This window comes from Crinia signifera, chromosome 6, assembly GCF_055691185.1.
Source record: "Crinia signifera chromosome 6, ASM5569118v1, whole genome shotgun sequence".
Taxonomy (NCBI): domain Eukaryota; kingdom Metazoa; phylum Chordata; class Amphibia; order Anura; family Myobatrachidae; genus Crinia; species Crinia signifera.
Window position 1 is genome coordinate 273,046,489 of NC_139222.1, and position 15,349 is coordinate 273,061,837.

The 15,349-nt window shown below is 46.4% G+C and overlaps 1 protein-coding gene across 1 annotated transcript in view; it reads left to right on the forward strand.

The window, feature by feature from the left end:
- Positions 1-15,349, forward strand: part of LOC146009351 (prominin-1-A-like) — a 111,696-nt gene that overhangs the window by 11,537 nt on the left and 84,810 nt on the right. Inside the window, exon 2 of the mRNA XM_083149640.1 lies at positions 8,274-8,929. Within this exon, the coding sequence (XP_083005766.1) occupies positions 8,800-8,929 (130 nt within the window). The 5' untranslated portion in view covers positions 8,274-8,799. The remainder of the gene's footprint in view (positions 1-8,273; positions 8,930-15,349) is intronic.

The following is a 15,349-nucleotide window of genomic DNA, read 5'->3' on the forward strand; positions in this document are numbered from 1 at the left end:
GATTAGGGCAGGTAGAACACTAGCAAGGGTGGTCAAAGCAAACCAGAGGTCAGGGCAGGAAGAACACTAGCAAGGATGGTCCAAGCAAACCAGAGGTCAGGGCAGGTAGAACACTAGCAAGGATGGTCAAAGCAAACCAGAGGTCAAGGCAGGCAGCACACTAGTAAGGATGGTCAAGGCAAACCAGAGGTCAGGGTAGGTAGAACACTAGCAAGGATGGTCAAAGCAAACCAGAGGTCAAGGCAGGCAGGACACTAGCAAGGATGGTCAAAGCAAACCAGAGGTCAGGGGAGGTAGAACACTAGCAAGGATGGTCAAAGCAAACCAGAGGTCAGGGCACGTAGAACACTAGCAAGGATGGTCAAAGCAAACCAGAGGTCAGTGAAGGCAGCACACTATTAAGGATGGTCAATACCAGTGGTAGCCAACCCTAGCCCTCGAGAGCTACCAACAGTTCACATTTTACAGACAACCTAGCTGCTGCACAGCTGCACTCATTAATCACTGACACATTTTAAAAGATACACAGATGGAGCTAATTAGCTCACTTGTGATTCTGTGAGGAGACCTGCAAAACATGCACTGTTGGTAGCTCTCGAGGACTAGGGTTGGCTACCCCAGGTCAAGACAAACCATTGATTAGGGCAGGTAGAACCCTAGCAAGGATGGTAAAAGCAAACCAGGGGTCAGGGAAGGCAGCACACTAGTAAGGACGGTCAAGGCAAACCAGAGGTCAGGGCAGGTAGAACACTATCAAGCATGGTCAAAGCAAACCAGAGGTCAGGGCAGGCAGAACACTAGCACGGATGGTCAAAGCAAACCAGAGGTCAGGGCAGGTAGAACACACACATATTGTTTTACACAGACATATTAATGGCATAAGCACTGTTGGGCATTTATGTTTCACGTGACGATTATTCAGAATAGTGCTATGCTGTCTACGGGGAAGAAAGAGAAATAATCTGAATGTTTAACCCACGCCTAATATGAAGAAATAATAAAGCAAACCACTGAGGAGGAAGTAATAATGACCACTACATTAAAGCAATACAATGTGGGCCTTGCTGTACTCCATCACCAAGGAAGCAAAGTTCAAAAGAGCAGCTTTACTTGAGTAATGTTTTGTTGTCCCAGAACGGTTGGAACACACTATAATTAAGGAACGTAACACAATTGTTCTTATTGTCTGCATTTACCTCTGCTGGTGCTCAAGGTGTTGTTATATCATCTGCCTGGTTTGCCAAAGGCTATTGTCACCGCAGTGACGGCGTTAAAGGAAGGAAATGCGATCTGTCTTCTAGCCCTGGAGCACGATGAGTTAAGTTTGCATGCCATGCACAATGAAGATTTGTTTTACCCAAGATGGATTATTTTTGGAATATGCTGTTCCTAATACATATATTTTAATTAATATTGCTAATCAACATTTGCCATGAATGAAGTAGTCCGAATTGGACTGGAGCAAATATAGAGGAGCTGGAGTCCCTGCTTTCACAGCTGGGAGGCAGATTTAAATGTGTGCACAGCTGGAAGAGAGGACTGACCCATTGAGCACCATATCAGTAAGCGTGTATACTTTCCTAAATAGCTTGCTGTGTTGGTGCATCCTGGGAAGGATCCGATTGGATCCCTGTATAGCACTCATGCGGAAAGGAGCCCATAGCCATCTTGTTACTTTTGTAATAGCACGGCGCCCGTTACGTAGCTAGCGTAGGGGCCCTGTCAGAATCAGCGTAGTGTTCGCGTGGCCAGCGTAGTTAGTGTAGTCAGTCAGAAGTGGCGTAGTGTTCCCGCTAGCGTAGTAAGCATAGTCAGCGTCCCTTTCTGAAGTAGCGTAGTGTTCCCGCGGCCGTAGTCAGCGTTGACCAGCCTGAAGCATGGCGAGCGCATGCGTTACCTTTCGCGGAATACATGTAAAGTAAGCCGCGTCCCCTCGTGGGACTCGCCGCGCTTCGGGCTTGCTGCGCTCGCCACACTTTATAAAGTCAACTCCACGCCAACGTAGATAGTGGGGGTAAGAACAGGTCAGTAGGACGTGTACTGCGTCCCCTCATGGGGCTCGCCACGCTTCGGGCTGGCGTGGATAGTGGGGGTTTGAAAAGGAGGTTCACCCTGAAGCGGACACGGGCAGGGTTGCCGTACCCTGCCACAATTATTACTGCGACGCATCTGCATCTCAGACAGCTGGAGTGCCTCTCCGACATCGCCCACATATCCCCTCTCCGCCGGCATCCGCCAGCACAGGGGATTTGGTGGTTACCAGCGCTATGTGAGAGGCGCTTACTAGGCTTGCCATGGATGCCGGGAACAGAGCCATGGACGCCGGGGACAGAGCCAGCTGCCGTGGATTCACTACGCTAACTACGCTAGGCAGCTGTTGGGCTGCCGCGGAGTCACTACACTAAGTACGCTAGGCAGCCATTGGGCTACACTGACAGCGTAGCTTAGCATAGCGTAGCCAGGCGCCGTGCTATTACACAAGTACCGACTTCTTTAGCTTAATGCATACACTGTGGATAAGTACATATGAAACTTGCTGCAAATCCCTGAAAACTGGGTGTTTACCACATTTTCACTTTATTACATACTGGACAGTCCAATAATTTAGCCCGAATTTTGGATGGATGTCATTCCCACACTAGACAATGTCCAGAAACCACGGCTATTTCAGATCCCACACCGCCTTGCAAGCCAATCTGAGCTCCCAATCCTGCAGCGGTGGCTCCTGATTGGCTGCCGGACTGCATGAGATTTGAAATAGCAAGGACCTGCTCTGATACAGCCGGGCTGCGCTTGCCAGTCTGCCTGCCGCCACTGTCACCTCACTGCTCTTAAACTTCCCCTTGGCAATGAGCATTTCACTCCCCTGTGGCAATAAGCATGAAGGCCCTGGCATTGATCGAGAAATTATCATGTAGGTAAGCAGCACTTATGTGGCATAATATGTTATAGCCATTACGGTGTGTGGTATAATATGTAATGGGGATCAGGGTGTGTTGCATAATGTGTACTGGACCTCATGTTGTGTGGCATAATGTGTAATGGGCATCGCGTTTTGTGGCATAATGTGTAATGGGCATCACGTGTGGCATAATGTGTAATGGGCATTATGGTGTGCAAAATCATCAATAGAATTGAAGCAAAGGTTAAAATATAATCAGGCAGGTCAATGGGTGGGCTGTGGGTGGGTTAATGGATGGGCCACTGTCTGGGAATCTCTCAACACAAAGGTGGTAACCCTAAGAACTGTATCACTAGTCTGTTTTGTTATACGAGTAACCAAGATTGGACAGTCATTGGAGGTAAGCAACCAGATAGCGTCCCTTCTCCTGCATAGACTCATTGCTGTGGTGAAACAGGGCCTTATTTTGGTTCATTCTTTCTGACAAAATCCTTCTTAGATGGACGAAACCATGTGCACTGCAAGGGGGCAGATGTAACATGTGCAGAGAGAATTAGATTTGGGTGAGTAATTTTGTTTCTGTGCAGGGAAAATACTGACTGCTTTATTTTTACACTGCAATATAGATCTCACTTTGAAGTAAAACCCCACCCAAATCTAATTCTCTCTGCACAAGTAACACCTGCCCCACCTGCAGTGCACATGGTTTTGCCCATCTAAGAAGGATTTTGTCAGAAAGAATGAACCAAAATAAGGCCCACAGTGACTGCACACAGTGACTGCACACAAATGGGTTCTATTCTGACTTCAAGATACCTGATTTGATGGGAACATTATTGTGTGTTGTCGTGCTGGGAATTGCGCAGAATGATCTAGTGTCGATTTGTGTGCATGTATCTCATTTATTAACTTTTTCTTTTAAACTGAGAATTCTATAAAGACGATAAAGTGGACCAATCTGAGGAAGCAATAGCTATGAAATCAAAGAAACAAATATCGTTCTCCATATAGAAACTCATTTTCAAGTTCTTCTAAATTCCTTTGCTACTGTAAAAATTCCAACTGCTCCCTTCCTGTTATATAAGAGATTCCTATATGACAGATCTCTGTGTATAGTAATAAACTGACAGCTAAAGTATGGATACTCAAGTTTGCACCCATGTCAGCAAACGGCTATTGCGATTTTTAGCATGAGTCTGCAAAACTTTGAGCAACTATAGATTGGAAGCTAGCAGCAGGGCCCACTTACCTCCAAGTCTGTCTGTTGTTACCCAGTTTGTTTTATCTCTGTTTATAATTGGAAACTATAAATAAATAAGGGATTAAGTAATATGCAGCCCAGCTGCATTGCCAGAGGGAAGACTTAATAATGCCATCTGAAGATGGTGTTATTATCACAGGTTTCTGTCCGCTTTTTTTTTTTTTTTTACAATTTAACTACATTTGGGAAGATTACATTTCCCATTACCTGTATGGGAAATGTGATCTGCTTATTAAAAAAGAGTCTGCCTGATTTTTTTTTTTCTTATAGAGTATGTTTGTATATCATAAGTCACAGCTGTTTTACTTCTGTTACCCATGGATGTGCCGCTATGTTTAAAGAAACCACCAAACATGACCTGTGGGTACCTGAGAATTAGGGATGAGAACCCATGTTCTAGTTAGTCATCTGAATGTGGAGCATCCTATAAATGTGAAAAATTGTCCACAAATAATGAGATAATCTAGACTTTGATATTTTTTTATCCTCGTCTGTCTTTGCTGGTGTTATTTCTCGGGCATGTGATTTGTTTTGTCAATAGTTGTTGACCTTTTCCTCTTGTAACTTTACCTCATTTCAGCTACGAAATTCTTTTTTTTACTGAATTACGCTTCCTGTCCCCAGGAGATAACAATCTTTTCTTGCTTTGCCTTGGCACGCATCTGTTCCGTGCTCTACTGTAAGTGTTCTCATAACGTGGCATGTTTCATTCTTCTTTATTTATTTAGTTATTTATTTACAGTTTCTTATATAGTGCAGCAGATTCAGCAGACACAAGGACAGGCCCACCATGTTCCAATTTAAGGCTTTGTCTCGTAGTCCTGATCTGGACAGGCCAGGACTACATCAGTTGGTAAAAAAAAGCCTGGGCAATTCATTCCTTCCCACCCTTACTTGGTGCCCCTGGACTTGCCTGGGACATTTTTGCCCCTTTGGGTTGTAAAACTTGGGGGCTATTCTTGTTTATGCCACACAGAAGATGCTTTGCGCTCTTGCCACTGTATTGCGTGCCAATTCATAGATATTTTGAAAAAAGAGAGGGGAGATAAAGAGCAGCCATTTAAGTGAACAGACACGCCCCCAGAGGTGTGGCCATTGCCCTATTGTGATGACATAATCGCAATATTACACCCCTTCACTTCCTGTCCTGATTTCATCCAGTCACGGTTACTGTACCATAAACATAAAACGTATTTGGCTTCCCTTACAACCACTGGTTGAATATTTTTATTGTATCATTATTCAATATGAGCCTAGTACATTGTATTATTTTTGCCCCTACAATTGGGGAGGAGGGTGCAGAATAATTTCCATGTACCCTATGTGATCACTGCAGTACACATACAGCCCCAATCTTCTGCGCGTCTGATAGACTCTTACTACAATCCCTGGCAGTACCTGCATTACAGGTTTTTTTCCCATAGGCTTTAAAGATTTTATGCCTTGTAGTTTCGGTTTTGAATGTGTACTATTTTTATATCATGCCAACTGGAGTAGAACAGAAGTAGTTTACAATATAGGTGCGCGATTAAAGACACTGTGCAGCGGAGCTCAAAAACATCCAGCACGATACCTTGAAATTACGTTAGAACACAAAGATGGTGAAAAGAACCAAAAGCGCTCAGTGTATAACCAAGATAAAATAAACTATTTTATATCACCATTTATTTGCACTTGATTCCAGCATGAATTGCTCAGGATTGATGTACACCTGTAACGATATCCACAAGGTATGTGACAAGGGGGTATGGCAAAGAATACAGATCGTGCAAATTATCCTTAGTAAAAATTAAAATGTAATAAAAGTCCACAATTACAATAGGTAAACAATAAAAACATCATTGGTGGTTCCGCAATGGCAAAGCAGCAAGGTCGGTTGGAAATAAATAAGCAGATCCAGTTGTAGGTCCAAATACCCGTCCGGAACAGGGAATCAGATTAACAGAAGAGATACCGCATCGACCAACAGGAGCTTTCCTCTGGGGAACCGTCCAATTTAACACTCAACGCGTTTCAGATATGAAAGACTGTCTGAAACGTTTTCATGGGGACTCCCCTCACTGCTGCCCCAAGCCCCGCGCTCGCATTGCTAGGTGCGAATGGGCAGGCGAATAAACAATTTGCCATGCCCGGTTGCACCAAGCGGCTGCACATGCGCATAAAAGTGTATGCGCCTGCGCAGTCGGGAAACATCGCTCCCCTGTGCAAATGCGCAGGGGAGTGAAAAAAACAGAATAAGGTCCTATGTCCACTTGGATGGTAAAGTTTTATTTTTTTTAAACATTTTAAAAAAATATATATAACCTGAAACTCAAGTCGACCCTTTTCATGTCGATCTATTGCACGTGTCGACCCTTATTAATTCTCAGCAACGTCCGAAGAGTGCCGCCTGGATGGGCAGAAAGCCGTCACCTCATGCCCGCCAACATCGCCAATTTTCTCTCGCACTCATCAGAGATATATAGGGAAATTAGTGGGGTGCCGCTATCGTAACTCTCGGGAGTCCAAATATGTTCCGACACAGCGCTGAAAGTGAAATCTCTCCCGTTGTAACGTTTTGCCAAAATGTTTACACATCCTACTTAGGGAGGGTGTTCTTTCCATTGGAACCCGGGTGACTCACCGACAATGTCTAGGTCAACAGTAAAAAAAGGTCGACACATCATACCAACCCACCTGACCCATGACCTAGTGCTAATGTGTCACCACAAAAAAAAAACATGAAAAACTCATGTCGACATTTTTTCATATGTTGACTGTCGACCTTCTGGTGTCTAAATTTAACTTGTCTCCCTAGACATTGTGAGCTATACCACACCCCTTTCCATTGTCTTATTTGTTTAGTAATGCTGACTTTCTACAATTAGTTTTAATGTATTGTTAGGCGCTTCAGAACCCTTAAAGCGCCATATAAATAAACGGTACTTGTTTCCTAGTAGGGCGCCCACGATTTTGATCGTAGGCATCGCAAGCAAAAAAATTGCGTCGGTCGCGTCGCGTGCTGACAAAAAAAACGCATGCGATGCGACCGACGCGATTACCGCGATTTTACATAGGGAACAATGTTAAATGGCCCACAGACCCCAAATACCCACCCTGAAATGTGAAATGCCCCCCCCCCCAATTGTTAACGCCACCCCACGATCAACGTCAACCTGAAGCGTGCCCACGAGGGGCAGCGGTACGCGTCCTCCGACCTTTTCATACCCCTACTATCCACTAGGGCGTGGAGTGAGAATAGAATAGTGTGGCGAGCGCAGCGAGCCACCGAGCCCGAAGCGTGGCGAGGGGACGCGGACACCTGTGAAGCCCGCAAGGGGATGTGGATACCTGTGAAGGTATCCGCGGCCCCTCGCGGGGCTCGCTGCGCTCGCCACGCTTCGGGCTAGGTGGCTCGCTGCGCTCGCCACACTATTCTATTCTCACTCCACGCCCTAGTGGATAGTAGGGGTATGAAAAGGTCGGAGGACGCGTACCGCCGCCCCTCGCGGGCTCGCTGCGCTCGCCACGCTTCGGGTTGACGTTGATCGTGGAGTGGCGTTAACAATTGGGGGGGGGGGCCATTTAACATTGTTCCCTATGTGAAATCGGGTCAATTGGGACATTTAACATTGTTCCCTATGTGAAATCGGGTCAATTGGGACATTTAACATTGTTCCCTATGTAAAATCGCGGTAATCGCGTCGGTCGCATCGCATGTCATTATAATGGCATGCGATGTACACGCGATGCCCGCGATGGGCGCCCTACTAGGAAACAAGTACCAAATAAACTGTATTAATAATAATCACTTTATCGGCCTAACATTGGTCACAAAATGAAACAAAACCAGAATGCAGTAAACCGTGACTTTGAATAATGTAATGCTAATCAGGTCTAGGTGGTTCTCGTGCTAATTACCTTATCAGTCTCTGGTTGGAAGTTTGGAATGTAGGGGGAGGGTAAGGTTATCTCTTAAGTTTAAAAACTCTGTAACTTTTGACAACTTGGGGAAGGTGGATTTGTAAGCGCCTGGTACTGTAAGGATGCATGCTGCTCACTGTTCTTCCGCAGCTAAATTCCGTGGGATTTTGTTTTTTTTTAATAATTCCTTTTTTTTTTTTTTTGCAGGAAATCCTGGTGGAAGCGGACCCCACCTGCCTGTGGAGCTGACAGCCTTTGGAGTGGTCTCTCAACTTTTACCAGCTTCGGGACTGGAGTGGTCGCCTGGGAGAAATTACGGGATTCTGGACAAAAACAATGCAGCGTTAAATCCCTTTTATTCACACAGTGAATGCTCAATTCTGAATATTCCTATACCCAAAATGATTGTGAATTAGAATATTCGCTGCAAGACCCTGTTCTCCTTTATGGGAAACATAATCCACATTTGTCCTCCGTGACCTTAGGGCAAATCCTTTCTCCAAACAGAAACTGGTTAGGCAACAAAACCCTTCGGGTGTTTTTTTTGTTATTTATTTATTCACAGACCTATCCATAGCGCACGTGCTCATCTTAATTCCGTTTTCTACTATACTGTAGCACAATTCACCGCTCTAGAAGACCTTTTTGAAAAAAACTTTATCAAAACTTTTTGTTTTTTACGTTTCATCATTTTTATTTTTCACTACCTCCAACTCACAGTCGGGATACAAATATGGCGTACCAGAACTTGACCAGCCCGGTCTACAGTGATGCAGCTCCCCCACAAGATGGGACAGAAAAAGTATTCAGTGACCTGGTGCATTCATATCTGAATTTGGTGCAGACACACTCCTTTCCTCCTGGTGAGTAAATGCCTATTTATCAATATGAGTTTGCTTATTGTTTGGTGATGCTAAAAAAAAGGCCCATACACACTGGGCGACTTTGAGATGAAAGCAGCTAAGTTTACTCCCCTGAGCGGCTTTCAACTCCAAAGCCGCCCAAAGTGTACGGGGCGGTGATGTGCGCTCCCGTGCCATCGCTGGCCCGGTCGCTCATCTGCTGGTATTACAGGGTTGCCTACCCTCCCGGATTGGCTGGGAGGATCCCAAAAATCGGGTCCCCCTCCCGGCCCCCCGGAAAGGTGGGCAATCCTCCCGGATTCTCCTTCGCCCTCCGCAATCTGCCTGGCCGCCTCCTTGAATTATCGCGATTTGCGGCTTTACGCGTGGAGAGGGTGGGGCTAAATATGCAAATTGCATAGTGTAGTCCAGCCCCCTCCCAAGGTCCCGCAAATCGGGGGGGGGGGGGGGGGGGTGTTCCGTGCTGGGGGTGGGGCTTGATGATGTCTACATCAGGCCCCCGCCCCCAGAAGTGATGCTGTCAGTCTCCTCTCCGGGCTTCTCCCGGAGAGGAGAGTTCAAAAGTAGGCAAGTATGTGGTATTACCAGTGGATGGCATTCCATAGCGTACTGCTATTGAAAATCGTCTACCTTGGGGAAAATCGCTAAAGCCAAAAACGCGCAGTGTGTATGAACCTTTAGACACTCAGGGTTGATGCAGCAGTATACAGGAAAATTGCTTTCGCTATGGCCCCTACCAGTGCTATTTTTCCGCAGGAACCAGCAGGAACTCAGTTCCTGAACCTCTAATTAAATATGACCTCATCAGGAACTGAAAATTTCCTTTTTATAAGATAAGTTTTATTTTAAAGTCACCTGTGAGTGCCTTTGTTTCTAAATACAATGTATACATCTATCTCTCCCTCCCTCTCTCTATTATATATGTTTTTTTTTATTTAATTGATCCACCCGCAGACCTGGAGTTCCTGAACCTATTTTTCCAGAAAAATAGTACTGGCCCCTACACACGGAGCAATGTTTTCTCACGATCTAGCAAGAACGCTTAGATAATACCCTGAAATCTCCCCGTGTGTGTAGGGTCCAAGGATCAACTAAGGGATCAAGTACAGTTGAGGTTAACAATGGGTCAAAAAAGGGGTAAGACTAGATGGGCCAAGGGCTTATCTGCCGTCACATTCTATGCTTCTATAACATTATAATTTCCATACGGGAATAGGGCACAGCGTGCTGCAGCAGCGGCTATGAAAATGAGTTTGGTGTATTGGCAGCTGAATCCAGCGGATATCCACTATTCAAATGGAACATTTTCTTATGTGTCTGTGCCTTGTTTTTATATGCAAATACCGGCGGCCTCACTTGGCAGCGACAGAGGGCTCTAGTTCTAGTTCAAATTTACATAGTAGGGGTAACTCTTTGTGATATTTGGCTATAAGTGTTATTTGGGATTTACAAACCCCCGGGGGGAGGGGGGGGACGGACGACAAAAGTATAAAGTTAAGAACAAATAAAGAACCTCTTACTAACGTTTAACAATAGTGCAGTATTAGACAGTTAAAAAAGAAAAGCTGAGGCTTTGGGCTTCTCTCATTGCCCACATGGCATAGGCTTGTGCTGCTCATTTCCTCCAGATGCCCGGTATGCCATTGTCCTGGAATGCCACTTCCTTATGGCTGCTTCACAGTGGCAAAAACAAAGGGGTATATTTCACGCAGCGACTAGGCCGGAATGTGACAGGCGATGCGTTCCTCCGCAAAACTCGCTGAGGATTATTTACTAACCCTGTGAGTGCCGAGTAAATTTGTCAACATAGGTGTGAAAGTTGCCAAGCAAAGATTTGTATTCATCATAATGGGCCAGATTCTCTAAGCTTTAAAAGTGATAAAATGGAGAGTGATAAACAGCCAGCCAATCAGCTCCTGCCTGACATTTTTCAAGCACAGTCTGTGACATGGCAGGTAGGAGCTGATTGGCTGGATGTTTATCACTCTCCATTTTATCACTGTTGAAGCTTAGAGAATCTGGCCCAATGACCTGTAATGTTACCTGATATAGGAAATGGAATCTTTTTTTTTTACACACAATTTTTTATTTGAATTTATAGAACAAATGTGAGCGACGCCTGCATTTTTAGTGGATATTTTGTTCAACTCACAGAAATGTTGACACTCAGAGCTAAGGTGGAAGTTCTAGTTCACATGGGCTATGGGCAACCAATCAGATTGTATTTATCTTCTAGAAGAAACTAAATAAATAAGGTGCTAAATAAACAAGTAGCATCTGATTGGTTGCTAATAGCAACATCCTATCTTCAATAGAAGTCCCTTCTTAGTAAATTAACCCCACTGAGTAAATAACCTTAAAAATATGACTTATCTAATACCCCTTTTCCCCCAAAATCCCGGGTCTGGCCCAGGTTGTTTCTACCTGGGATTTTGCAGGTCGTATCTGGCTTCCGCACTGAACTCCCTAGTTTTCCTGGGTTTCCTCCGTTTCCACTGAACCCTGGAAAACCCAGTAAAACCTGTGGATGTCACTCTATTGCTCTTGAGACTGACAATCGCTGTCCTCTGTTTCCCACATTCAGTCTGTCTTGAAAAAACATATTCAAAATTTGCCTTATCTTAAGGGCCCTACATACGCAGAGATTTGTGTCAGAGATTCATAACGGGAGATTCAGCACAAGAGATTTCACTCTCTCAGATAATGAGCCACATACAGGGCGGGATGTATTAATATACATCGCCGCCCTTCGCCATGCCCCCGCCGCGATTCCAGCACATATGTACTAATATATGCATCTGGCATCGCGGTGCGGTGACGGAGGCCCCCCCGCGATACCTGTAATGTGGTCTGCCGGGGGTCTCCATCACCTCCTGGGAGCCTGCTTCTCCCCTGCAGCCGGGACAGCTCAGCATAGCTGTCCCCGGCGCCTCCCCCCCCCGCCTGCAGCCGGTAGGACATCCGGCTGCATTGCTAGGGAGAGGAAGGGCTTACCTTCCGGGGTCCAGGAGGACCTATAAGAAGGTAAGCCCAAGGGAAGGGGAGGGGGAGGGGGGCGGAGAGGCCCTCAGGCTTCTATAGGGTATCGCCACCCCCTACAATGTGGTATCGTGCTGGCGGCGTTTTCATACATAGGAAAATGCGGTAAAACGGGGGTTTCACCGCATTTTCCCCTTAGTACATCAGGGGAGTACCCCTTAGTACACAGAGAGATTTGTGTCAGAGATTCATGACGGGAGATTCAGCATGGGAGATTTCAAATCTGTCACAACTGTCACAGACAAGTGACGTAAACAACTGCACTTCATTACAAAAATAACGTTATAAGGTATAGACAGTAATTTCCTAAATAAACTTATATGTTACACATGTATGTAGCAGTATCATCTTTAAAGTCCCATAGAAGCCCATGTTTGCCCGCTGCTGTGCGCGGGTGGCAGCAGTCCGTGTGTGCGAGGTCAGCGGGTGCTGCGGCCGGGCTGTGCAGTTGGTGCCGGAGAGGCGGCGGCAGAGGTCCCCGCTCCGGCAGGTAGTAGGCATGTCACCGGCACAGCGGGGCTTCTCGGCGGCGGCGGTCTTCTCGACAGTGGCGGCAGTGGTCTTCTCGGCGACAGCGGGGCTTCAGTGACAGTCACTCAGAGGGCCCTGCTCATCCCCGCGCCACACATGCGGGATATGAGCAGGAGCTTCTGAGCGACTGCACTGCATTATCCGGCGTTGCCGTTCTGAATCTTGGGCAGATTCAGAACGGAGGGGCTGCGCATTTAAGTCGCTGTGTGGTCTACACACACACAGCGATTTACATGCGTTTTAAGGCATTTTCTGAGCAATTTATTAAAATCGCTCAGAAAATGCCTGCAAGTCGCCCAGTGTGTGGGGCCCATTACACAAGACACTGCAAAAACTCTAATCCATGCTCTCATCATCTCACGCATTGATTATTGCAATCGTCTCCTTATTGGCCCTCCCCAATACAGACTCTCACCACTACAGTCCATCATGAATGCAGCTGTGAGGCTAATCTTCCTAGCCAGATGTTCATCGTCTGCAAAGCTACTCTGTTAAGGGGCCTACATACGGAGAGATTTGTGCCAGAGATTCAGCATGGGAGATTCAGCATGGGAGATTTCAAATCTCTCACAGAAAGTGTTTCGGCGACTTCAGGGGAATAAAAAAAAAGTCTTCAAATTGAAATAATGGGTTGGAATAGAGCCTGGTGGGTTGTCCTCTTCTTCTATAATAGAAAAATAATTAGAAAAAAATAATGGCGTGGGGTCCCCCCCCCCCACAAGCATGACCAGCCCCGGGCTCTTAGAGTGGTCCTGGTTCCCAAAATACGGAGGACAAAGTGAGTGGGGGTCCCTTGTATTTTGGGGACCAGCATCAGGCTCTTAAACTAGCCCTGGTTTCCAAAATACGGGGGACAAAATGAATAGGGGTCCCCTGTATTTTGGGGACCAGCATCAGGCTCCACTAGCTGGGGGGGTGTAATGCCATAGCCAGGGGACATGCTTGAGGAGGTCCCGTGGCCAAAGCATTACCCACCCTAACTAGTCAGCCCAGGCCGGGAGTTTTTGGTGAGGTGGGGACCCCCGTTACTCCCAAATAAAGGGGTCCCCCCTCTCCAGGGCACCCCAGGCCTGGGCTGAAGCCCGGGGCTATCTCCTTTGCAGCTATGAGCGGTCGGTGCAGGGTTGATACAGTAATATTGTCTTTTACAGTAGGACTACAGGTCCCAGCAAGCCTGCCCCACATGCTGGTATTTGAGAGAAGCACAGGTACCAGCATGTTGGGCATTAAAGGCCCGCCGGTACATATAGCCCCCCTGTAAAGGAAATATTAAAATAAAAACACAAACACAGGTTTTTAAATATTTTATTAAACGGCATCTTGTCTTCACCCAGGGGGGCTCCTGCGGAGTCTTCACCTGGGGCAGCGGCCTTTTAAGCTGTTTTGCATGGCCGCTGCCTCCCAGGACTGTTTCTTCTGGAGCTATTCTCTGCTCCTCCTCTGCCGTTGGACTGCCTGCCTCCTGGCTCGAGCTGGCTAATATAGCCAGCTCTAGGGGGCGGGGCAATGACGCGGCGAGCCGTGATTGGCTGGCCATGGCCATTTTTACTTTTTTCTGTTTCTTCCGCTGCCGCCGATGAATGAGGGGTACTGCAATGCCACCCCTGTGGACCCAGACCGGACCGCTGCCGCCGAGAGGTGAGGTGTGCAGACGGGGTTCGGTGGTAGTGCCACGGGTGGGGGTGATCGGTGCTCCTGCTGGTGGGGGAGTGGGGTCAGGGGTGCGGAAGGTTCTGCGCCATCCTCAGTCGCTCGGCCCTGCTCATCTGCCCGTGGCCACACATGCGGGAGATGAGCAGGAGCTTTCTGAGCGACTGCTCTCAATTGTCCGGCTGGTCCATGCTGAATCTTGGGCAGATTCAGATCAGCGGGGGCGCGCATGTAAATCGCTGTGTGGTCTATTCAGACAGCGATTTACAAGGGTTTTTAGGCATTTTCTGAGTGATTTGTTAAAATTGCTCAGAAAATGCCTGAATATCGCGCAGTATGTGGGGCCCATAAGTCACTTCATTGGTTATCTGTATTCTACCGTATTCAATACAAAATTCTTTTACTTACACACAAAGCCATAAACCAAACTACATCAACATACATATCATACATCTCATCTCTTATCTCAAAATATCTTCCAACCAACCTCTACACTCCTCCCAAGATCTGTCTCTCATCCACATTCATTACTCCCCCCCCCATTCCCGATTTCAGGAATTTCTCTGTGGAATGCCCTCCCAAGCACAATAAGGCTCTCCTCCAGTCTCCAAACCTACAAACATTCCCTGAAAACTCATCTCTTCAGGCAGCTTATCAAATTCCAGAACCAGCCAGTTAACCTTCATATACCGTTCCTATCTAATCACATCCCCACTGTACAGTCCACACATATCCACTGTCTGTCTTTTTCACATTTTCCATCCTCCTGTCCCCTGGCCAAACTGCTGGGTCACCGTATCATACATCACACCAGGAACCTGGCATTTTGTTGGAATTAATGCAATAATATCTGTCCTTGTGTATAGATTGTCAGCTTGCGAGCAGGGACCTCCTACCTTATGACTGTAAATTCCCAGTTGGTTGTATCACTGTCTCCTATTGTAAAGTGCAACAGAATTTGCTCCGTTATATAAGAAACTGTTAATAAATAAAATAATAAAAATGACCTTTATTCATTAATTGGCCCTGGAAGGACCAATCAGCGGTGTTGGATTTACCTGTGTATAAAATCCCGGATAAGCGCCATTTTACACAGGTTTTACCCTAATACTTTTCCACTAACATAAAAATCTGTCAGTTGAAACGGGTAAAAGGTAAAAATCCTGGGAAAAGCTACCCAGGATTTGTACCCGGAAACCA